The sequence below is a fragment of the Carcharhinus amblyrhynchos genome, chromosome 35, assembly GCF_965287045.1.
Source record: "Carcharhinus amblyrhynchos chromosome 35, sCarAmb.v2.hapA, whole genome shotgun sequence".
NCBI classification, from domain to species: Eukaryota; Metazoa; Chordata; class Chondrichthyes; order Carcharhiniformes; family Carcharhinidae; genus Carcharhinus; species Carcharhinus amblyrhynchos.
In genome coordinates this window covers 15,212,585-15,237,388 of record NC_137358.1, presented here as the reverse complement: position 1 = coordinate 15,237,388, position 24,804 = coordinate 15,212,585, and the positions used below count along the sequence as shown (strand labels likewise).

Below are 24,804 nucleotides of genomic sequence, written 5' to 3'. Positions count from 1 at the left end.
CTCCATGAGGCTGCTGTGGGTTCTGATGAGGTACAGCAATACAATCTTGTGGCAGTGGAAAGTTGAGCAAAAAGCAAAATGTTGCACGTGCTGGAAATCTGAAATAGAAACAGAGAATTCTGAATTGCTCAGCAGGCCATGCTGCATCCTTGGAGAGAGAAGCAGAGTTAAAGCTCCTTAATGGACCTTTCATCAGATCTGTAAATAAGCATGGTGTCCAACTCCAGACCAAGCCCATTGGGGTGCAATGCCTTGTCACAGACTATGCATTCTTCCTTTTCAGATAATAATCCAATTCTCTTTTGAAAATCCTGATTGACTCTGCCTCCACTGCACTGTCAGGCAGTGCATTCCAGATCTTAACCATTCGCTGCGTAAAAATATTTCTCCTCATGTCACCATCCAGTTATCTTAAATCTGTTCCCCCTCATTTTCAATCCGTCCATCAGTTTCTCCCTATTTATTCTGCCCAGACCTTTCATGATTTTGAACACCTCTATCAAAACTTCTTTCAGTGCTTCTCCTCTAAGGAAAAGAACTCCAAGTCCCCCACCCTATCTTCATAACTGAAGTTCCTTATTCTGGGATCATTTTTGTGAATCAGTCTGCACTCTTGCCTTTACCTTCACAGTTTGTGGTGCCCTGGTATGGATGCAACATCCCAGTTGATTTCCTTGCTCTTGTACTTTATACTCCTATGAATAAAATCTGGGATACTTATGTTTTATGAACTGTTGTTGCTACCACCTCAGGAATCAAGTCTTTGATTTTTGGACAGGACCGGTGAAAAGTCAAAGACAGGTGTGTTATCTTCTGGTAAACATGTGAAGCAAAATGTTCCAGTCAGTGCAACTCTGTGCTGTCTCCTAATGAGTATCATCCCCCTATGGGCAGCATGATGGTTAGCACTGCTGTCTCACAGCGCCAGCCACTTGGGTTTGATTCCTGGCTTGGGTCACTGTCTGTGCAGAGTCTGCACATTCTCCCCATATCTGTGTGGGATTCCTCCGGTTTCCCCTCTCAATCCCACACTGCTGATTAGGTCCATTGGCCATGCTAACTTCTCCCTCAGTGTACCCGAACAGGCTCCAGAGTGTGGTGACTAGGGGATTTTCACAGTAACTTCATTGCAGTATTAATATACTTGTGACACTAATAAATAGATTTTTTTTAAAAACTCTGTTCCTGCCAACTCACCACTGGGCTGGTTCAGCCTCTGATTTGTTGAATGTTGATTGAGTAGTGAAACTTCTCAGAGTGACTGTTTTGCATTCCGTGCACTTTGAGTGCTGATTCCTGCAAAAGGTCAGACATTTGGGCCAAGAGTTTCAACAATGACCTCTTGGTTCACCGTTTGGCAGGTCAGTTGATTCATGATCGCCATCCATTATCTGGCTGCCGTTTCCTTCATGGTTCATCTGTGTAAAGAAGTCTCCCTGATAACACCCCGGAACAACCACACTTTAATTTTAAGGTTATGCTGTCTTGTTCTGGACTCTTGCCCCATCAGAGAGAATGACAGAAACTATCCAGTAGTTTAATCTACCTCAATAGTATCATCTGTTAATATTCTATACTCAAGGGTACGCACCTGGCTTATGCAACCCCTTCTTATATTTTAATGATTTTTAGTTTGGTATCATTCTACTAAATCTGTACTGCAACCCCCCACCCCCAAAGGCCAAGAACTCTCTCTTTCCAGGCTCACCTGGAATTAGACAACTAACTGACCTCTGGTATCCTACATGCACTCACTAGTGCATTAATGTTGTGTTGCTCTAATGTGATCAGTCTGACATATAAGCTCAATCCCGTGCTGCTCTCTTCCATGTGCTTTGTGTGACACAGTGGTTAGCCCTTCTGCCTCTGCACTAGGGATCCAGGTTCAATTCCCAGTTTGGGTCACTGTCTGATGGAGTCTGCATATCCTCCCTGTGTCTGCATGAGTTTCCTCCTACAGTCTAGAAGGTGTACTGGCTAGGTGCAGTGGTCATGCTAAATTCTCCCTCAGTGTACCCAAACAGGCACCGGAGTGTAGCGACTAGATGATTTTCACAGGAACATCATTGCAGTGTTAAATGTAAGCCTACTTGTGACACTAAACGTCAAAGTTTTAGCTTTTGCTTGGGGTGGGGTGCAATGGAGAGGGGAGATGCTTGGAATGATTTGCCACAGGCACACTGGCTGATTTTAGTTATTTCCTTACCTTAAGAGGCACTGAGGCTAATCATATCATCAACTCTACTCGATGCTAGATCAGCGAACGCAACGTAGATCTGGGACTTCCGTAGTCTATTTGAGTCAGTACCTCACTGCGCAGGCACCCAACTGAGACACCAGGAGAAATCTCCCATATCACTTGTCAATCTGTTCCCCCACACACCTCAGATAAACTATTTTTCTTTTTGCTTCAACAGAGAAATTTTGCCAATCCTGATGATCCCTTCAGCACTGAAGAGAAGGAGAGAAGAGAAGTGGAAGCTTTAGCAAAGAAACTTGAGGAAAAATATGTGAGTGTTGAGTGTGCAAAGGGATGTGATTGAGAGGGCACGCAAATGAAAGAGTGCACGCAAGAGACTCGTCAGTAGATACGGAGACAGAGTCATGATATTCACTCACGACTTCTACCCTCCTTAAGAAGAAAAAAAATTCACAAACACAGGATGTCCCAAAGCACTTTGCGCCCTTTGTCGTTTCTGAACTGTATTCACTGTTGTAATGTAGGAAACGTAGCAGCCAACTGTGCACAGCAAGATCCCAAAAAACTGCAGATGAAATAATAGGATCATTTGTCAAGCAGGATGCAGAAGCACTTCAGTCCTCTGAGCATCAGTGCCAGGCCCAATAACTTGCTGCCCTGCAGGCTGGCTGTTTCGGTTCACCAATTTCCCTCCAAGAATTCTATGGTGCTGGGCTAAACCTCTCAAGGATATGTCTCCAAAAATACAGCAGTGTATTGACGTGCATATCTATAGTCTGTGATCAATCTTGCATCTGCTGTTTTGGTCCCCTTAACTGAAACTGAAACTAAACAACTCTTGCAAATTGCAGGGTCAAAAGAACCACAAGCGACGGAAAGACCGCATGCAGGATTTAATTGACATGGGGTACGGTTATGATGACACGGACCCATTCATCGACAACTCTGAAGCGGTGAGTGTTGGCTTTTGATAGGCAGTGCTGCTGTTCCTTTGGCAATAAATGAGTCCTTTTTTTTCAGCTCCTTGTTTGTGTATTGTAAGGAAGCTAACCAGCCTCTTCATGGGACAAATCTGCAGTCAAACTAGCAGCTTAGCGCAGTGGCTGATATTATGCTCGTGGCTGGCATGACCCAGCGGCCTCCTTTGGTGCTGTAACAATTCTATGATTCTGTGCTAGGAGAATGGAGGATAAAAGTAGGGAGGTCTTGCTACAGCTGTACAGAGCAGTGGTGAGACCACACTTAGAGCACTGTGTGATTTTGGCCTCCTTACTCAAGGAGGGACATACTTGAATTGGAAGGAACTCCAGAGAAGGTTCACTGGGCTGATTCTTTGGAAGAAGGGGGTGTCTTATGAAGAAAGGTTGAGAGGTTATAGTGGGCGGTGAAAAAGGCAAATGGTATGTTTATCTTCATAGCGGGGGGATTTGAGTACAGAAGCAGGGATGACTTTCTGCAATTAACACTGCTGTCTCACAGTGCCAGGGATCTGGATTTGATTCCTGGCTTGGGTCACTGTCTGTGTGGAGTTTGCACATTCTCCCCATGTCTGTGTGGGTTTCCTCAGAGCACTCCGGTTTCCTCCTACAGTCCAAAGATGTGCGGGTTAGGTGGATTGGCCATGCTAAATTGCCTCTGTGTGTTGGGGGACTAGCTAGGGTAAATGCATGGGGTTACGGGGAGAGGCCGTAGGTGGGATTGTGGTCAGTGCAGACTCAATGGGCCACATAGCTTCCTTCTATACTATATGACTTATGATTCTATGAATTATACAGGACCTTGGTGAGGCTACGCCTGGAATATTGTGCAGTTGGATGTTCTTGCTGTGGAGGGAATGCAGTGAAGGCTTACCAGACTCATTCCTGGTGGGATTGACAAATGAGGAAAGATTGAGTCAGTTAGGATTATATTGGTTGGAGTTCAGAAGAATGAGGGAGCATTTCAAAGAAATTTATAAAATTCTAACAGGACGAGACAGGGTAAATTGAGGAAAGATGGTTCCGATGGCAGGGGAGTCCAGAACCAGGAGTCACAGTCTAAGGATATGTATGGGGTTAAATCATTTAGGACTAAGATGAGGAGAAATTTATTTAGCCAGGGAGCGCTGAGTTTGTGGAATTCTCTACCAGAGACCATAGAAACCCCCTTGGGGTCAGTCTTGGGATCAAAGGATATGGGGAATAAATGGGATCAGGTTACTGAGCTGCATGAGCAGACGTGATCATACTGAATGGCGGAAAAGGTTCGAAAGGCCTACTCCTGCTCCTATTTTCAATGTTCCTGTGACTTATAGTTACTGCAGTTTGGAAGAATGAGAGGTAATCTTATTGAAAAATAAGATCCTGAGAGAGCTTGGCAGGTTAAAAGCATGTTCCCCCTTAACAGAGAATCTAGAACTGAAAGCATAGCTTAAAACTAAGGGATCTCCCATTTAGCACGGAGATGAGGAGAATTTTTTTTCTTGAAATTTTTACTGAATTCTGTTCCCCAGAGAGCACTGGAGGCTGGGTCACTGAATATATTCAAGGCTGAATGCAACAGATTTTTGATTGACAAAAGAGTCAAGTGTTATGGGGGACAGGCAGGAAAGTGGAGTGGTTGCCACAATCAGATCAGCCATGATACAATATCGAATTACCTAATCTAATTGTGAGCAAGCTTGATGGTCTGAATGGCCTACTCCTGAGTTTTTTCTCCTGAAGGTCCATATCCTCAGGCAGAATCTGAATAAGACTGTTGGGCTCGTGGAGAGAATTTAAATAGTGGTCAGAGATTCCTCCTGCCTGTGTGAGTGATACTGAACATCAAAAGGGCCATTTTCTTTGTGGTAAGGGTCCATTGGCCACCAGCTGTGTGCACTGGACAGTTAGATGTCCACAATTGGTGATTTTTCCACTCATGTTTGTAGTATCTCCATCATCAGCATGTCCTTTTTTTAAAAAAAATCCTATGCTGTGACTGTTAGATTTGCAAACTTGGTGATTAGTATTTGAACACTGGCAGTGAAATTGTACAGGGATACCAGCAGAACATAATTTCATGGCTAGAAACAGTGGTTAAAAAAAAATAGCCTTGCGTTTCAGTCTTACCGGTGTTCATTGATATGGTTTGCTTTGTGTTTTTCAAAATCTGGAGGAAGTTCAGCACTGAAAGCATGAGTACACGTCAGTGAAGACTGATACTGAATAAAGGAACTGTGCGTAACCGAATCCTTTCAGTTCTGGGAAACAGTTTCACAACCATGTCAGCCAGAAAGGTTGATGTTCTCCCTCTGGGGATGGGATGGCACGCTTTCAGAACTCTATTTTTTCACCCAAAACCCCCTCTTTTCTCAATGATTCTTAAGCTTGGTACATTCTGGAAATGGCAGGTTAAAGTACCCCTGAAGGCTGATAATGCCTCAAAATGGGTCATCAACGGGGCAGAATTGTATTCCACCGCAATCTGTAACCTCATAGCCCAGAATAGCTCTCACTCCATCAACAAACCAGATGGTCAACCCTGGTTCAGTACAGGATGTAGGAGAGCAGGAATTGAGATGAATTGGGTATCTCCTTCAAAGAACTGGCATAGGCACAATGGGCTGAACAGACTTCATGTGCTATATGTTTAGTTTATTATTTTAGAAGACTTACATTAGCACTACAATGAAGTTATTGTGAAAATACCCTAGTTGCCACACTCTGGTGCTTGTTTGGGTACACTGAGGGAGAATTTAGCATGGCCATTGCATCTAACTAGCACGTCTTTCGGACTATGGGAGGAAACCAGAGCACCCGGAGGAAACCCACGCAGGCACAGGAAGAACATGCTGACTCTGCACAGTCGCTCAAGCTGGGTTGAACTGGAGTCCCTGGTGCTGTGAGGCAGCAGTGCTAACCACCGTGCTGCCCAGATATTACTAGTCTGTGATCAGTGACATCTACTTATAGGAAGTTGAGGACAAACATCGTCCTCAACTAAAGTAGGGTGAAGAGCTGGGAATAACTGAACCAAAGTGCATTTTAATGTCAAATGTTCTATCCTTGGTTCTTAGTATAATTTGACATTATTTAAAATTAATTAGCAGAATTTGTAGCATTTTGAGATTCTGATTTGGATCCTTCGCAGTTTCTAATCTGATTGATGTCATAGAAACTCATAATGGAAGACGTTAATACAGATAAGTGACCAAGAAATAGCATATTGTGAATACGTGAATTTAGTGTATTATAGAACTGCACAGGCAACCTTTGACATGCACACACATCAGAAATGTATATATTTCAGATTAAGTCAGGGGCCAGCAAGCAATGTGAACTGGGTTGCTCCAACCACTTGAACAGTGCACACTTGTATGTTTAACTCAGATTGAATATTCCAGCTCTCAGCTCTCCAATTGGCAAGGGCTCCTGCTGAAACCTGAATTTATTTTCCAGTATGACGAATTGGTCCCAGCCTCCCTGACAACAAAGTATGGAGGATTTTACATTAACACAGGAACGTTGCAGTTCCGGCAGACCTCCGACACTGAAGATGAAGATATGGTGGGAAAGAAAAGACTGAAATCACCAAAAGTGAGTGGTGGTGATTTTAATTCTGTGGCAGATTGTGAGACTCAGAACCAATCCCACATAATGTGTAATCTGACTTCCATGGCATAAGCTGCCCCCAATACCAAGCGTAATGATGAGAGTGAGGAGTCCCTCAGTTTCCAGTAACCCCCTGTGATCAGTCAATACTCGATGCGCATTAATGCCTTCAGGTTCTTGTTTGAAGCTTGACTTTGGTAATGTGTATAAGTTCATACGATATAGGAGCAGAATTAGGCCATTCGGCCCATCAAGCCCGCTCTGTTAATCGATCGTGGCTGATATGCTCCTCAACCCCATTTTCCTGCCTTCTCCCATAATGTTTCAACCCATTACCAATTAAAGGTGCGGTGCACGCCTACACCACAGTGAGTTGATGTACTTGTCCTTAGTAGTGTTTACCTGATTGATCTCCTTTACATGGAATGTCTATGACCCCACCCCAAAGCCCCAAAATATCTTCTTTCTGGTTATCAGCTCGTTAGGCATTTGAGCCTAGCATTTGAACTAGAACTGTCTACTCTAATTCCATTTACTACTGGTTCACCATATATATACTTGTCCAATTCATTTTTATCTGATCTAGTCACTACCTTATTAGGGTTTTCCGATAAATCTTGAGTCTAGCAGATTTCTGTATGGGAAAGATATCTCCTAGCTTTCCTCTTCAGGTGATTATCCTCTGCTTGCACCCCCTTGTTATTTGCTGTGCTTTGTATTGCTAGTTGTTCTACCAGCACGATTAAACTGCATAGGCATCTGAGATGCTGAATAAATCCACTGCTTTCTTTCTAAAAATGATGTTTTGCAACAAACTTTGAAGTGCTGACGAAACACCATCTTTCGGCTTTGTGTGAAACTTGACTGGGATGTGATGAGTTGTCTTTGTACGAGTGTTCTTTCGGACTGGACAGTAAACAGAAAACTGGCGGTGTTTTTCTTTCAGAAACAAAAATTAAAAGATGGAGAAGATAGGGTGGTGAAAAAACAAAGAAGAAAGGATGAAAGTGGGATGAAAGAGAAGAAGTCAAGGAAGCTGAAAGTTTTAAAGGAGTCTGGGTGAGTAGGCCATGTTGAGTTGCTCATATGGCCGTGACTACAAGATTCAGTCACAGTGAGTGAAAGGTTGTTCCTGCAGATTAGACAAAGATATTCAAAATGCAGTGAGATGGGAGGCTTATTGTATTGGATGGACGGGCTACATCCTCTTTTCTCATCCCTGTTTTTGCTTATACTAATATATCGGGTTTCCTCTCCATGTCTTTCAGTGCAGGTGGTTCTGTGTAATGATGCATCTTGTTGTCTTGGATGGCTTGGTGTTGTCACATGGCTGTGAAATTCAGCATTGTTGTACTGTTTCGTGAATATTCCAATGCTGTCCTGGATGCCCCCCCCAAAAAAAAAGCACGCGTTGTGGTGGCACAGTGGTTAGCACTGCTGCTACGCCCGGGACCTGGGTTCGATTTCCGGCTTGGGTCACTGTCTGTGTGGCATTTGCATGTTCTCCCCGTGTCTGCATGGGCTTCCTCCGGGTGCTGTGGTTTCCTCCCACAGCCTAAAAGACATGCTGGTTAGGTGCATTGACCCGAACAGGCACCGTGTGACTAATAATAAATAAACCCTCCATAAACTTGAGCTCATTCTAAACTTTGTCCATATTCTAATCTGCATGTAGTCCAATTCATCCAACACCCCCGTGTTCCAGGGGTAACTCCTCCAATGTAAGATTCTCATTCTACACAGCCTCAACATTTCCCATCTATGTAAATTCCTCCAAAATCTCTGCATTCCTCTAATTCAGGCCCTGTGTACATCCATAATTTCCTATATTGGCAGCAGTGTTTCTAGTTGTTTCGGCCCCAAGCACCAGGCTTTCCTAGATGTGTGTGTCACTGGCTGGATCTGCATTTGTTGCCCATCTCTAATTGCCCTCGAGAACGTGGTGATGAGCTGCCTTCTTGAACTGCTGCAGTCCTTGTGTTGTAGGTACAGCCACAATGCTGTTAGGGAGGGAGTTTCAGAATTTTGAGCCAGCGACAGTGAAGGAATGTCAGTGTATTTCCAAGTCAGGATGGTGAGTACTTAGAAGGGAATTTCCAGGTGGTGGTGATTCCATGCATCTGCTGCTGTTGTCATTATAAATCAGTAGCAGTCGTGGGTTTGGAAGGTGCTGTCATATGAGTTTTGGTGAGTTCTTTAGTGCCTGTTATAAATGGTACACCCAATAGTGTTCCTGTGAAGTGCCTTGGGGCATTTTACTATGTTAAAGGTGTCATGCAAAAGCATGTAGTTGTTGATTAGCAGGGCATGAGTTTTTAGACTCACATAGAATGTGTTCTCCTGCTGTGAGGATCCACTTTTGATCACTTGGTGCAAGCTGAGAACATCCCTAAAGGGAGGAAAAATTGAAGCTATGGTCAGTTGTGCCACTTTTGCTATCCTCTTGGTCAGAAAGTAACACCTAAAACAGAATGAATGCGAAAAAAACAAAGATAAAGTCTAGAGTGATTGTTTAGTATGAAGTATTCGAGAATTATACAGCACAGAAGATGGTTATCTGGCTCGTCATGTCCATGTTAAAGTTTATTTATTAGTCACAAGTAGGCTTACATTCACACTGCAGTGGAGTTACTGTGAAAGTCCCTTAGTCGTCACACTCTAGCGCCTGTTCAGGTACATGGAGCGAGAATTTAGCATGGCTAATACACCTAACTAGCACATCTTTTGGACTGTGGGAAGAAACCGGAGCACCCGGACAAAACGCACACAGATGTGGGGGGGAACGTGCAGACTCGCACAGCCAGTGACCCAAGCCAGGAATCGAACCCAGGTCCCTGGCACGGTAAGGCAGCAGTGCCAACCATCTTTAAAAGAGCTGTCCAGTTAACCCTACTGAAAGTTAGCTGTTTGCTGTGTGCAGCCTGCTTGTTATGTTGCATGGTCTCTTTAAGATTGCCACGTGGCCATGCATGTATGCATTTTAAAGGACATGACCTGTTTGTTCCCTGCGCGGTACATGCACCAGTGCAGCTTAAAGGGAACATTGACCCCACTCTTCCTGATAATTATTTCCTTTCTAAGCAAATATTCGTTGCCCTTAAGTAATGAATGAATCATTTTCAGGCAAATTATTGTGTTAAGCTGTTTGAGTAAATAGTCATCTCATATCACACGGCACCAAAATTGATTCTACCACAGTAAGCCTTGAGACTGTGTTGCAGTTCCTCATGTTATGAACTGGTTCACACCAGGGGCTTGCTTGTTAAATATTGAATCATACAAACCAGTAACTTCCAATGTCTTGATTCCTAGCCTGTACCGAATTAACTCAGCTCAGACAGTGTAGATGCTGCAAGTTAGTCTTACTTCACCTGAGCCAAGGAGAAGATTTTTATGAGACGAGATAGGTAGGTTCTTGAGGAAGTTAGCAATGGGTGGTTCCTGTAATGCATAAAAATACTCCATTGTTCTGAAAATTACACTTATGAGAAGCCGCTATAAGTATGCATTATGGACTACATGCTGATGAAAGGTCGCAGACCTAATGTGTTAACTCTGGGCCCTATTTTACCACTTTCATTCTCAGTGCTGGGCGGACTTGAAACTGGGAGTGTTTCACATCCAACTTCTAGACCTGTTCCCAGGCATCCCCATATGCACTCTGCCTGAAAAAGTAGCAGCGATTCTGAATCGAGCTGCAGAAGCCTGCAGATGGGGCTTATCGTGCCCGAAATGCTGCAGCTCCGACCGGTGCCTTCAACTGCGCGTGAGCAGTTTAAAACAAAAGAAACATGTTCCCCTGCCATATCGTTTCTCGGCTGGATAAAGCCTTCCCCTCGTCCCCACAACATACCTGACTCCCTTTATCCCCCTAACCCCCACCACCCAGACCGATCACGACTCCCTGCCCCCTTCCCCTCTACCAATCACCTGCAGAGTGGCAACGGACTCCCCCTTCCCCCCACCGATCGCACGCAGAGTGGCATTGGCCCCCCCCCACCACTGATCACATGCAGAGTGGTAGCAAACCCCCATTGCCTCTGTCCCCCTCCTCTCCAGAGAGCCATCTGACCCGCCTCCCTCCCTCTAAGGGAGCCATCTGACCTGCTTCCCCCTGCCCTCCTCACCCACCAGAAAGCCATCTGACCCACCTCCCTCTTCCCCACCACTTATCTGAGTTAGAGAGCCACGTGAAGCTCTGAACATATATCATCAGAAGTTAGAGAGCCTGAATCGGACCTTTGTGGACCATGTTTGTTTCATGCCAAATCTGGACGGGCGAACGTGGTAGCAAACGGGGAGGTGCCGGTAAGTTTGGACAAGCAGCCTATTAAGTCATTTTAAATGCGATCAAATGCATTTAAATTGACGTTGCGCCTGTTTCAGGCGTGGCCCAGAAGACTGCCATTTTCAGCCATTGATGAAGGGGGAGCAGGCGCGGATTGTGCTATTCACCTCATGTCTGACTTTACCAAGTTTTCGTGCCCGAAAACAGGCACACCTTGATGGTAAAATCAGGCCTTCTATTCTATCTCAGCAGCTGCTAAGTATTTTCAGCATTTTTTAAAAAAATATACTCTTTGGGTTATGTCCAAACCCAAACTTAGCACAAGTTGGCCAAAGTTAAACCTGAGGCATCCCAAAGTGTGTTGGGTTGCTATTGCATTTATCAGCTAAAACTACGCAATGTACCAGCACGAGGCATTGAAAAGCTTCCTGCTACCCCTTTTAAGGATACCCTATATATATAGAACTATTATGCCATTTAGCACATGGCGTATTATTCTGCTGTGCATCATGAGGATTGTCCCTTTATTTTTAATTTTGTTTTAATTTGTTCGTGTGACGTGGGCATCACCGGCTGGCTAGCATTAGTTGCCCTTGAATTGAGTAGCCTGCCAGACCCTTTCAGAGGGCAGTTGAAAGTCAGCTACATTGCTGTGGCTCTAGAGTCACACGTAAGCCAAACCAGGGAAGGATGGCAGATTTCCTTCCCTAAAGGACATTAGTGACCCAGATGAGTTTTTTTTTGGAAATCGACAATGGTTTCATGGTCATCAGTAGATTCTTAATTCCAGTTATTTTTTATTGAATTCAAACTCCACCATCTGCCATGGTGGGATTTGAATCCAGGTCCCCGAATATTAGCTGAGTTTCTGGATTAATAGTCTAGCCATTGCCTTCTCCAAGGCTACAAGGTGCAAGTTCATCCTGAGGTTAATTAGAAGCTAATTATTCTCTCCAATATCCAGAGGTCAGCCAAAGAGCAGTTGCGCAAATGCAGGGACCTGTCCTTTGCGAGCAAAAGGGACTTGTTCAGACAGTCTTCCTCTTTTGAATGGAGCAAAAGTATTGGGGGGGGAGGCAATAATTCCATGGCTATTATGCCTTAATCAATCGGAGTTAACTTGCTAACAAATTAGCCCTCTTTTCTCGTGCAGTATAAATTGTTGCTCCTTTTGAAATTTGTCATTCTTGTACTTGTCCTGGTCAGTGCAAGGTAAAAAGATTCAACAGCATGTCTCTCTTTCGGCAATACAAAGAATAACTTAGCAATTAAGCAACAGCACAAAAAGCTCCCTTTTTATCCTCAAAGATTATTTTGCATTTACGTTGGGATACTTGGGAGTTTGAATTTTACTACTAACCTACTCCTATGGTATTGGATTCAGGATCTGGAGAGCAAGAATAATTGAGTCTGGGTGTTCAGACATAATTCTCCTTTTTAAAGTTATAGGCACAGTCCTTATTTTTAGCTTATACCTGGATAAATATTACTTATATTTGAATCACAAACTTGGCTGCAATTTGGGGAGCAGAGAAGAAAAGGCATCTCTCCGCAGTGCAGGTTGAAGGTCTGTGAGGTGCTACAGTGCTATCTTTGCAGTTACAATATGGCGAGTTTGCATCGGCATAAATGTTAATGTCAAAATTTTTATTGGAAATGTTGATGCAAGTAATGTGCAACTGGCCATGAAGTATGTAGATGGAAAATTGAGTGGGTGTAAGATTTTAAATTTATTATCTGTAAGAATATGCTGTTTTCGTCTGTCTGGACTGTATTGGTTGGTCAATCTAGATGGTCTGTCTGTTGGTGGGGTTATTTGATGGATCATAGAATCCATACAGTGCAGAAAGAGGTCATTCGGTTCATTGAGCCTGCATCTACTCTCTGACAGTGTATCTTACCCAGGCCCTTTCCTCCACCCTATCCCTGTAACCCCACATATTTTGATTTGATTTATTGTTACAATTAATGTACAGTGAAAAGTATTGTTTCCTGCAAGCTATATAGACAAAGCATACCGCTCATACAGAAGGAAATGAGAGTGCAGAATGTAGTGTTACAGTCAAAGCTGGGGTGTAGAGAAAGATCAACTTAATGCAAGTAGATCCATTCAAAAGTCTGATGGCAACAGGGAAGAAGCTGTTCTTGAGTTGATAGGTACGTGACCTCAGATTTTTGTTTCTTTTTCCCAAAGGAAGAAGGTGGAAGAGAGAATGTCCAGGGTGCATGAGCTCCTTAATTATGCTGGCTACTTTTCCCAAGGCAGCAGGAACTGTAGACAGAGTCAATGGATGGGAGGCTGGTTTGTGTGGTGGATTGGGCCACGTTCATGACCTTTTGTAGTTTCTTGCAATCTTGGGCAGAGCAAGAGTCATACCAAGCTGTGATACAACCAGAAAGAATGCTCTCAATGGTGCATCTGTAAAAGTTGGTGAGAGTCGTAGCAGACATGTCAGATTTCCTTAGTTTTCTGAGAAAGCAGAGGTGTTGATGGGCTTTCTTAACTATAGTGTCAGCATGGGGGGGACCAGGACAGGTTGTTGGTGATCTGGACAACTCAATGCTTGAAGCTTTTGACCATTTCTGCTTTGTCCCCGTTGATACAGACAGGGACATGTTCTCCACTATACTTCCTGAAATTGATGACAATCTCCTTCGTTTTGTTGACATTGAGGGACAAATTACTGCCGCACTAGTTCACCAAATTCTTCTTTTTCCTGTACTCTGTCTTGTCATTGTTTGAGATCCAACCCACTACGGTAGTGTCATTAGCAAACTTGAAAATTGCATTAGAGAGGAATTTAGCCATACAGTCATAGGTGTATAAGGAGTATAGTAGGAGCCTGAAAACACAGCCTTGTGAGGATGATCGTGGAGGAGATGTTGTTGCCTATCCTTACTGATTGTGGTCTATGGGTTAGGAAGTTCAGGATCCAGTCGCAGAAGGAGGAGCCACAGCCCAGGCCACCGAGTTTGGAGATGAGTTTACATTTACCATGACTAATCCATCTAACCAACATATCTTGCAGTTGTGGGAGTAAATCAGAGCACCCAGAGGAAACCCACACAGAAATGGGGAGAATGTGCAAACTTCACGCAGACAATCATATTAGCAAGAAGTGGCAGCACAGTGGTTAGCACTGCCGCCTCACAGCGTCAGGGACCTGTGTTCAATTCTTGGCTTGGGTCACTGCGTGTGTCGAGTCTGCATATTCTCCCTGTGTCTGCGTGAGTTTCCTCCAGGTGCTCCAGTTTCCAACCACAGTCTGAAAGATGTGCTTGTTAGGTGCATTGGCCATGCTAAATTCTCTCTCAGTGTACCCAAACAGGCGCTGGAGTTTGGCGACTCAGGGATTTTCACAGTAACTTTATTGCAGTGTCAATGTAAGCCTACATGTGACACCAATAAATAAACGTTAAACCAAGGCCAGAATTGAATCTGGGTGTTTGGAGCTATGTCATTAAAATATTTATAGGATTTAGAGAAACCAGAGTGTGAGGCACTGTGCTACCATGCTGCCCCTGGATCGTTTCTGGATACACCCAGTACCCAAATGTCATTAAAACAAGATATAAAATATCTAATTAACCAGCTGCTATCCCACAGGTGCCTGGCAACAGAGTATTGTAGAATCTCACCAAGCATAAGGCACTGTGCGAAGGCAAGAGATGAAGGGGAACAGCTGGGTGGGGGAGTGTTGACAGGTCAGCATGAGAGGAGGGTGGGGAGAAGGCTTAAGGGATGAAAGCATGGGAGGTATGGATCGGAGAGCAGGGATTGCATAGGGAGAAGGGATGGGATTCAGTGACGAGCAAAGGAATGATGGAATGGCATGCAATGGGGATTTAAAAATGTGATGTTGCAATAAAGGTGCTAATTGCACATCAGATGTTTTGTGAATTGGAAGGTAAGGGGACCCCAACAACAAAGTTATCCTGACTGAAGAGATGAAGGGATGGTGGGGCATTGGTGGTGGTGGGGGGGGTGCGCGCGGAACGGAGGGGGGAGTGGTTTGCAGGAATATCATGGACGTGGCTCAGTGAAAGTGGGGGGTTTGCAGGAACATCATGGAGGTGGCTCAATGAAAGGAGTGGCGGGGGAACTCATGGGGGATTTGGAGTGGAGGACTAGGTGGTGTGGAAAGCATGGTGATGGCACAGGGAAAAGGGATGGATTGGGATGGAGGCAACATGAGAGGAATGAGAGGACTGGGGTTGACGTGAGAGGTATGGTTTGGAAGGCTAAAATAGGATGGGAAGTTAAAGTGATAACATTGCATTAAAGATACCAATTTGAACGCAGATGGTTTGCTCATTAACCTCTGTCACACACCAATCAGAGCCTGAACTTTCTGGACAAATGGTAAAAGAGCCAGCAGATCTCATCAAGTGGATATTTACATTTCATTTGCAAAACAGACGTAAACAGGAAACACATTTTATCAGCAACCAAATGTATTTTAAGATTAGGGACATGTGTGGATCTTGACCCAATTCTACTGTTTCAGCATGCAGACCTTTTGGCTAAGATGCAAATGAGATCTAGCCTTGGAGGAGGAGCTATGCCTACTCCAATCAGCTTGAATCATGTAGATCAAACCCACGACAGGAGGTTAGAGCCCTGTCTTGTCAGCTTGGATCGGAAATGTCTCAGCTTGTTGAGACTATGAATTGTACTTAATTGGATTGAATTGGAATTAAAAAAAAGTTCTTTAAAAAAAAGATAGTGTTTTCTTTCCACTGATAATTTTGTCAACTGGAGGCCTTCGCTGGCAGGAGAAGGGACAATCAGCTCCTGTAGTGCAAGCAAAACGCCCCAGATGGCTGACAGTGGAGTTAGGTTTCTGTAGCTTCCCCCAGCCTTTTGTATAAATGGGTTACAAATGTTGTTTGCCGCTGGTCTGACTGGGAAGTGACCACAGCAGGAATTAACCCATGTCAATATTACTTGGAATGTACAGCACAGAAATAGGCTGTTTGGCTCAACTGATCCATACGGGAGTTTATGCCCCATGCAATCTTTTAATGCATCTGTTTTATTCACTGAGTCAGTTCTACATTCTAACACTTAGAGTAAAGGGGTTTCTTTTAAATCCACAATGTATATACAGATGGCATGGTGGCACAGTGGTTAGCCCTGCTGCCTCTCAGCGCCAGGGATCCGGGTTCAATTCTGCCTTCGGGTCATTGTTTATGTGCAGTTTGCACATTCTCCCTTGGTCTGCATGAGTTTCCTCTGGGTGCTTCAGTTTCCTCCCACAGTCCCAAAGATGTGTGGGTTAGGTTGATTGGGCGTGCTAAATTGACCCCAGTACCAAGGGGATTAGCAGGGTAAATATTTGAGGTTATGGGAATAGGGCCTTGTGGAACTATGGTCAGTGCAGACTCGATGTGCCAAATGGCTTCCTTCTACACTGTAGGGATTATTTGATTCAAAGTGGCTTCCCCCTTATTTTCTAATTTTGTCCCCTGGTTTTAGACTCCCTAACCAAGGCAAACATCTGACCTGCATCTACCCTGAGAATTCCTTTAAGTATTTTGCAGGTTTCAATGAACTGACCCCTCATTCTTGAAAACTGTAGGGAATACAGGCCCAGTTTGCCCAGCCCCTCTTCATAAGACGATCCCGCCATCCCCAGAGCAAACCCTGGCTGCCCAGAGAAGTTGATGAGGTAGTGCAATGCAACTAAATGTCCCACTATTTCATAAGGCAGGTAAGAGTCCATCACATTGCTGTGGGGCTGGAGTCACATGTAGACAAGGTAAGGACGGCAGATTCTCCTCCTCAAAGGATATTAGTGAGTCAGTTTACTGATGCTAGCTTTTTCATTCCACTTTTACTGAACTGGAGATGAAATTCTCAAACCGCTATGGTAGCATTGGAACGCATGCTCTCCAGATTATTAATCTGCTAACGTAGCCATTATATCATCCTGTAAACTCCTTTCTGCTCTCTTTTAGAGTGGTGGCCCTCAACGCTGACAAACATAAAAAGAAGCGGAAAAATCACAGTGATGCCCTGTCATTGGCCGAAATGCTCAAGAAGTTCCAGAAGGAGAAAGAAGCCATGAAAAAGCAGGAAATCACCTTGAAACCTCCAGCTGCCTCTCAGACGCCGGAGCAGGCTGCAAAGAACTCTGGCTGTTCTGATTTCAGCTTGACTGCCTCCGACCAGGTCTTTGCGATTCTGGGGAACTCCAATGAGCACGACTTGCTTCAGGAAGCTGCCAATGCAATGGAGTTACTTGGGGACCTGGACATAGATAAGCTGCTGGCGGAAACGCCAAGTGGAAGCCCAGCCTCTGAAACGGAGGAAAACAGCAACACCGCAATGTCTTCCAGCTTCATCTCGCCGGCCCAAAGCCAAAAACAGGTGTCAGAGTTGCCGACAGGCTTACCTGCTCAGCTTGAAAAACGGATCCATGATCTTAAGGCACTGTGTGCTGTACATTCAAACAACGAAACCCATGTAAGTACATTGCTAGAAAATGATGAAGTGGCATTTGGAGAGATCAGTTCTGTTTTCTGACCTTTATTCTCAATTCTGAAGGTGCTGCTCTTCCTGAGGTCACTGATGTTAAGGGTTGGGGAGCATCAAGGGAATACTAACCACAACACAATAAGTTTTGACATTTTTTTCAAATGAAATGGAGAGGGAGCACTGAAAAGTGCTTGAGTAAGGAAATGTAATTTCAATTAGGGGAAAAAATGGAAAGAGAAACCGGCAGCACAAATGAGAAAATAAGGCAATTGATAGACTGATCCAAATCTTCCCCCAAATGCATATTTCTCAAGTTGTGCAACCATGTGTTTTGTTACAGCTGAGCTCAATCCTCTCCATCTTTTTCAAACAGGAATGATTGGAGTGGGAGCCCTGTCGGATTTGACTTTTCCTTCCCTTTCCTGTCCTATCCCTCTCAATAGGGGGAATGAGGCCAGTCTAAAGCCGCCTAACCCAGCTGATTGAAGTAGAGTCTGGGTGACTCGGTACCTTTACACATGTGGCTTTTGTAATTTTTCATTTTCTGCTTCTCCCTTTGCTGCCTCAGTGTGTGTGCCCACCTCGGAGGTATGCCCACACCCTCAGACATTATTCATGTGCAGACCTGCATGGTAATTATTGGTACGCTATTCAAATATGGGAGCCTTTGTAGCTCAGCTGGATCCTCTCTTTGTGTGCAGGACATCAGCTTCCAGTTCCTTTCCAACTATCACCAATCATTCATTATCACGGAATCAAAATCATGGGATGCTTCCTCCTCCCTCCTCTGTCCTTATTATCGCACCTTAGATGCTCCAGGTTGCTTCTCAGAAGTATCATTTTAAAAAAGGTATCAGATGAGGTGACTATAAGTTTGATCAAAGAGATGAGTTTTAAGGAGGGCCTGAAAGGAGTAAAGGGAATTTTGAGAACACTTTTTGAAAATCCATTCCATAGGGCCATGAAGAGCTATAGTAAGATGGAACTAAGGCAGGGGAAGAGATGAGCAGTGTTAGAGGGGGGAATCAGTGCAGAAGGAGGCTATATGGCCCATCGAGTCTGCACCAACCACAGTCCCACCCAGGCTCTATCCCCATTTACTCTAGCTAGTCTCCCCGATACGAAGGGACGAGTTAGCGTGGCCAATCAACCTAACCCGCACATCTTTGGGGCTGTGGGAGGAAATGCATAGAAACAGAGGGGGAACGTGCAGACTCCACACAGACAGTGACCCAAGCTGGAAATCGAATCCGGATCCCTGTGAGGCAGCAATGCTAACCACTGTACCACCATGGCATCCCGTCGCCCAAGTCGACAGTTTCATTGACGGAGAAAGTGATTGGAAGCTCATCATAAGTTGCCAAAGTTACAAATGATCTGGTTTGCCCTAATATGGGAATTCGCAGGGGAACAAGAATTCATATGGTAAATTTTGTAGAACAAAATCACCTTTTACTTTGAATAATTTGAATTCCACCTTCTACTTACTAGAGTTAAACACAGACATAATAGTCTAAATATATTCAAGAGGCGCCTGGATGTAGCACTTGGGGCAAATGGGGTCAAAGGTTATGGGGAGAAAGCAGGATTAGGCTATTGAGTTGGATGATCAGCCATGATCATGCTGAATAGCAGAACAGGCTTGAAGGGCCGAATGGTCGCCTCCTATTTTCTATTTTTCTATGTAAACCAGGAAACCTAAATAGATTTTAATCCTGTACAGAAAGTGAAAGAAGGATTGATTATCTTATGTTAATAATGTTAATCATCAATTGTGATGCATCCCATTGTGATGAAATAGCTACCAAATAATTATATTTCTGGAGTATAATTGTTAGGTTCTGAATTTCGATCAATTATTGAGTATGCAGGAATCAATTTTAAAGTACATCATCGTAAATTCAGAGTTCTAACATTGTAACTTTTTGCAAAGGATTTCGCAAAGGAGTTAGAAATGTTAATGGAATTGATGCACAACTGATGGCAAAATAAAATTTCCAGTGCTAATTAAATTCTGATGGGACAGGACTCCACAAGCTGTAAAATTCAGTGGTCAGGGCCAGAGCAGTTGTTGACCTATTGAAAATTTGCTTCTCCTGAACAGTCCTGACTTTTTTTGGCATAAATAGTGGATAACCAATGATGCAAGGGGGATCCGGGGATAGCTTTGGAAAAATGGATTGCACTGGACAATCAGCCATGATTGTACTGAATGGTAGAGCAGGCTCGAGGGCCAAATGGCCTAATCCTGCTCCAAAGTTTCTCTGCAATTACATTTTAGTTTAGTAACCATGGCAGATCATTGGGCATGCGAACTCACTTTGTGTGCGTGGATTTTAACCTTCTTTGTACATTATGCATGTAATGCGCAACACAAGCAGTGTACAGGTGTATTTTTGATCATCAGGAGTGCATTGGTTACTGAAAGATGGCAGAAGTGACTAGATATACATATGAAGTGCAGTCATTTGCATAGTGTGTGCATCATAAAATCATATAGAAGGAGGCCATTCAGCCCATCATGTCTGCACCAGATCTCTATAAGAGCTACCAATTAATCCCACTCCTCTGCTCTGTTCCATAACCCTGCAGTTATTTCTTAGGGTGACACAGTGGTTGGCACTGCTGCCTCACAGCACCAGGGACTCGGATTCGATTCCCAGCTTGTGTCACTGTGTGGAAGGTGCACATTCACCCCATGTCTGTGTGGGTTTCCTCTGGGTGCTTCAGTTTCTTCCCACAGTGCAAAAGACGTGCTGGTTAGGTGCCATGCTAAATTTTCCCTCAGTGTACTCAAACAGGTACCAGAGTGTGGCAACGAGGGGATTTTCACAGTAACTTTAATTTGGTGTTAATGCAAGTCTACTTGTGAGACTAATAAATAAACTAAAAATGAATTAAAGACCCAGCTGGAGTACTGTGTGCAGTTTTGGGCGCCGTACTTACGCAAGGATATTTTGGCCTTGGAGGGAGTGCAGAGGAGGTTTACTAGGCTGATGCCGGAGTTGAGGGGGTTGAGCTATGAGGAGAGGCTGAATAAACTAGGCTTGTACTCGTTAGAGTTTAAAAGAATGAGGGGAGATCTCATTGAGACGTATAAGATGATGAATGGTATGGACAGGATAGAGGTGGAGAGGCTCTTCCCGCTCAAAAAGGACAGTATGACTAGGGGGCACAGCCTCAAGATAAAGGGGGGGGGCAGTTTAGAACGGAGTTGAGGAGGAACTTCTTCACTCAAAGGGTGGTGAATCTCTGGAATTCTCTGCCCGTTGAGGTGGTGGAGGCTGCCTCGGCAAATATTTTTAAGACGCGGGTTGATGGGTTTTTGATAAGCGAGGGGATTAAGGGTTATGGGGAGAGGGCGGGAATGTGGAACTGAGCCACGACAGATCAGCCATGATCTTATTGAATGGCGGGGCAGGCTCGAAGGGCCAGATGGCCTACTCCTGCTCCTATTTCTTATGTTCTTATGTTCTAACAGTATGTAGATAGTCCAACTAGGGAGTGGGCCGTACTAGACCTAGTATTGGGGAATGAGCCCAGCCAGGTGATTGACATTTCAGGAGGGAAGCAGTTCAGGAACAGTGACCACAATTCAGTAAGCTATAAGGTTCCCCAAGTTAAGGTGCTAAACTGGGGGAAGGCTAATTACATTGATATTAGGCAGGAACTGAAGAATGTAGATTGGGGGAAGATGTTTGAGGGCAAATCAACATCTGGCATGTGGGAGGCTTTCAAGCGTAAGTTGATAGGAATTCAGGACTGGCACATTACTGTAAGGATGAAGAATAAGTATTGGAAAGTTTTGGGAATCTTGGATAACGAGAGATATTGTGAGCTTAGTCAAAGAGAAAAAAGGAAGCATTTGCCAAAGGTAGGAGGCAGGGAACACACAAAGCAAGTATAAGGAAAGTATAAAGAAACTTAAGGAGGACTAAAAGGGTTCATGAAAAGTCATTGGCCAGTAGGATTAAGGAAAATACCAAGGTTTTTTGTACATATATAAAGAGTAAGAGGGTAGCAAGGCCTAGACTTGAGGGCAGGGGAGAGAATTATTGTGGAGGCGGAAGAAATGGGCGAGGTATTAAATGAGCACTTTGTGTCAGTATTCACCAAAGAGAAGGAATTGATGGATGATGAGTCTGGGAAAGGGTGTGCAGATAGTATGACTCATTTTGAGATCAAAAAGGGGGAATTATTGGGCTTCTTGAGAAACATTAAAGTAGACAAGTCCCCAGAGCCTGTTGGGGTATACCCCAGAGTACTGAGGGAGGCAAAGGAGGAAATTGCTGGGGCCTTGAGAGAAATCTTTGTATCCTTACTGGCTACAGGGGAGATCCCAAAGAATTGGAGAATAGCCAATGTCGTTTCTTTGTTTAAGAAGGGTAGCTAGAATAATCCAGGTAATTACAGGCTGGTAAGCCTTACATCAGTGGTAGGGAAATTATTGGAGAGGATTCTTCGAGATAGGATTTACTCCCACCTGGAAATAAATGGACATATTAGCGAGAGGCAGCATGGTTTGGTGAAGGGGAGGTCGTGTCTAATTAACTTGATTGAGTTTTTTGAGGAAGTGATGAAGATGATTGATGAGTGTAGGGCAGTGGATGTTGTCTACATGGACTTCAGTAAGGCCCTACTGGTACAGAAGGTGAAGTCGCACAGGAGCAGAGGTGAGTTGGCAAGGTGGAATAAGACTGGCTGAGTCATAAAAGACAGAGTAGTAGTGAAAGGGTGCGTTTCTGATGGAAGGCTATGACAAGTGACGCTCCTCAGGGATCAGTGCTGGGACCTTTGCTTTTTGTAATATATATAAATGATTAGGAGGAAAACGTAACTGGTTAGATTAGTAAGTTTGTGGACAACATAGGTTGGTGGATTTGTGGATAGCGATGAGGACCATCAGAGGATACAGCAGGATATAGATTGGTTGGAGATTCAGGTGGAGAGATGGCAGATAGAGTTTAATCCAGGCAAATGTTGACGCAATGCATTTTGAAAGGCCTGATACAGGGAGGAAATATACAGTAAATAGCAGAACCCTTAAGAATATTGGTAGACAAAGGGATCTGGGTGTACAGGTACACAAATCACTGAAAGTGGCAATGCAGGTGAAGAAGGTAGTCAAGAAGGCATACGGCATGCTTGCTTTCTTTGGTCGGGGCATCAAGTTTAAAAATCGGCAAGTCATATTGCAGCTTTATAAAACCTTAGTTAGGCCGCACTTGGAATGTAATGTACAATTCTGGTCACCACACTACCAGAAGGATGGGGATCCTTTGGAAAAGCTACAGAAGAGATTTACCAGGATGTTGTTTGGTATGGAGGGCATTAACTATGAGAAGAGGTTGGAGAAACTTGGTTTGTTCTCACTGGAGTATTGGATGTGGTGGCGGTGGCAACATTACGAGGGACATGAACAGAATGGATAGTCAGCAGCTTTTTCCCCATGTGGAAGAGTCAATTACCAGGGGGCATAGCTTAAAGGTGCAAGGGATAAGGTTTAAAGGAGATGTACAAGGCAAATTTCTTACACAGAAGGTGGTGGATGCCTGAAACTCGCTGTCAGGGGAGGTAGCGGAAGCAGATACGATAGTGACTTTTAAGGGGCATCTTGACAAATACATAAAAAGGTTGGGAATAGAGGGGTATGGTCCCCAGAAGGGTAGGAGGTTTTAGTTCAGTCGGGCAGCATGGTCGGTGCAAGCTGAAGCATCTGTTCCTGTGCTGTAATTTTCTTTTTTCAAACTATATCCCTAAAGTGTGATGCCCTGATTTGGACACAACACCCTTGCTGAGGTCTGACCACTAATTTAAAAAGGTTTACCACCACTTCCTTCCTTCTCAACTCTGTGACTCTATAGGGCCATAACAAAAAGCAAATAAACCACTGTGATTCATTCGAACGGGATAGGTATGTTAAACATATCTGAAACTGGTTAGAAAAAACTTTGGAGCATTGTGAATAGTCTTGTTCTATAAATTAGAATAAGGAATTTGAGGCACTGGAGATGATACAAAAGATAATTTATGAGGATGATATCCAAAAATAAGAAGTTATACCTGTCAGGAAAGATTGAACAGGGTGGGATGCTTTACTCTAGTGGGGAGAAGACCGAGAGGTGACCTAATTTAAACCTTTAACATTATGAAAAAGTTTAATAGGGAAGATTTTCCATTTGCAGGAGAGTCTAGAACAAGGGAGCATTTTACTTTTGAATGTAAGATGATCACTCTTCAATCTAATGGAACTCAGAAGCTCCTTTACCCAACACAATTGTTTTGAATGTGAAACTGACTACAACAAGGAGTGGTTGTGGTGAACAGGAATGATTCAAGGGGGTGTTCCATAAACACAGGATGGGAATATACATGCCAGCGTTGGCCTGTTAAGTCACTTGGCCTGTTTCTATCCTTTAAATAGCATGCAATAAAGTCAAGGTTCCTGTTTGCTTCTTTGGCAGCTGTGCCTCAGCTGTTCTCAACAAAATGTAATACATGTGACAAAAATAGTGTTACATCTTCACTTACATCTTTACATCTTCATGATCAAGAAGGCGAATGGGATGCTGGCCTTTATAGCGAGGGGGATAGAATATAAAAGCAGGGAGGTCTTGCTGCAACTCTACAGGGCACTGGTGAGGCCGCAGCTGGAGTACTGTGTGCAGTTTTAGTTGCCGCACTTGCGCAAGGATATTTTGGCCTTGGAGGGAGTGCAGAGGAGGTTCACTAGGCTGATACCGGAGATGAGGGGGTTGGACTATGAAGAGAGACTTAAATAGACTGGGTCTGTACTCGTTGGAGTTTAGAAGGATGAGGGGAGATCTTATGGAGACGTATAAGATAATGAAGGGGATGGATAGGGTAGAGGTAGAGAGATTCTTCCTGCTCAGAAAGGACAGCAGGACTAGAGGGCACAGCCTCAAGATAAGGGGGTGGTGAATCTCTGGAATTCTCTGCCCACTGAAGTGGTGGAGGCTACCTCGCTAAATATATTAAAGTCACGGGTTGATAGGTTTTTGGTAGGCAAGGGAATTGAGGGTTATGGGGAGAAAGAGGGAAAGTGGAACTGAGCCACTTCAGATCAGCCATGATCTTATTGAATGGCGGGGCAGGCTCGAAGGGCTAGATGGCCTACTCCTGCTCCTACTTCTTATGTTCTTATGTTTACCTGTGGCTAGTTACCATTAGACAACACTGTCCAACTGGCACTGTAGGCAGCATGATGGCACAGTGATTTGCACTGCTGCCTCACAGCGCCAGG

At 44.2% G+C, this 24,804-nt stretch overlaps 1 protein-coding gene across 1 annotated transcript in view; it reads left to right on the top strand.

Moving 5' to 3' along the window:
* The window catches only part of LOC145361608 (ubinuclein-2-like), an 80,948-nt gene that overhangs the window by 6,000 nt on the left and 50,144 nt on the right, over positions 1-24,804 (top strand). The window contains exons 2-6 of the mRNA XM_080217464.1: positions 2,418-2,510; positions 3,052-3,153; positions 6,619-6,756; positions 7,718-7,830; positions 17,021-17,528. Of these exons, the coding sequence (XP_080073590.1) occupies positions 2,418-2,510; positions 3,052-3,153; positions 6,619-6,756; positions 7,718-7,830; positions 17,021-17,528 (954 nt within the window). The remainder of the gene's footprint in view (positions 1-2,417; positions 2,511-3,051; positions 3,154-6,618; positions 6,757-7,717; positions 7,831-17,020; positions 17,529-24,804) is intronic.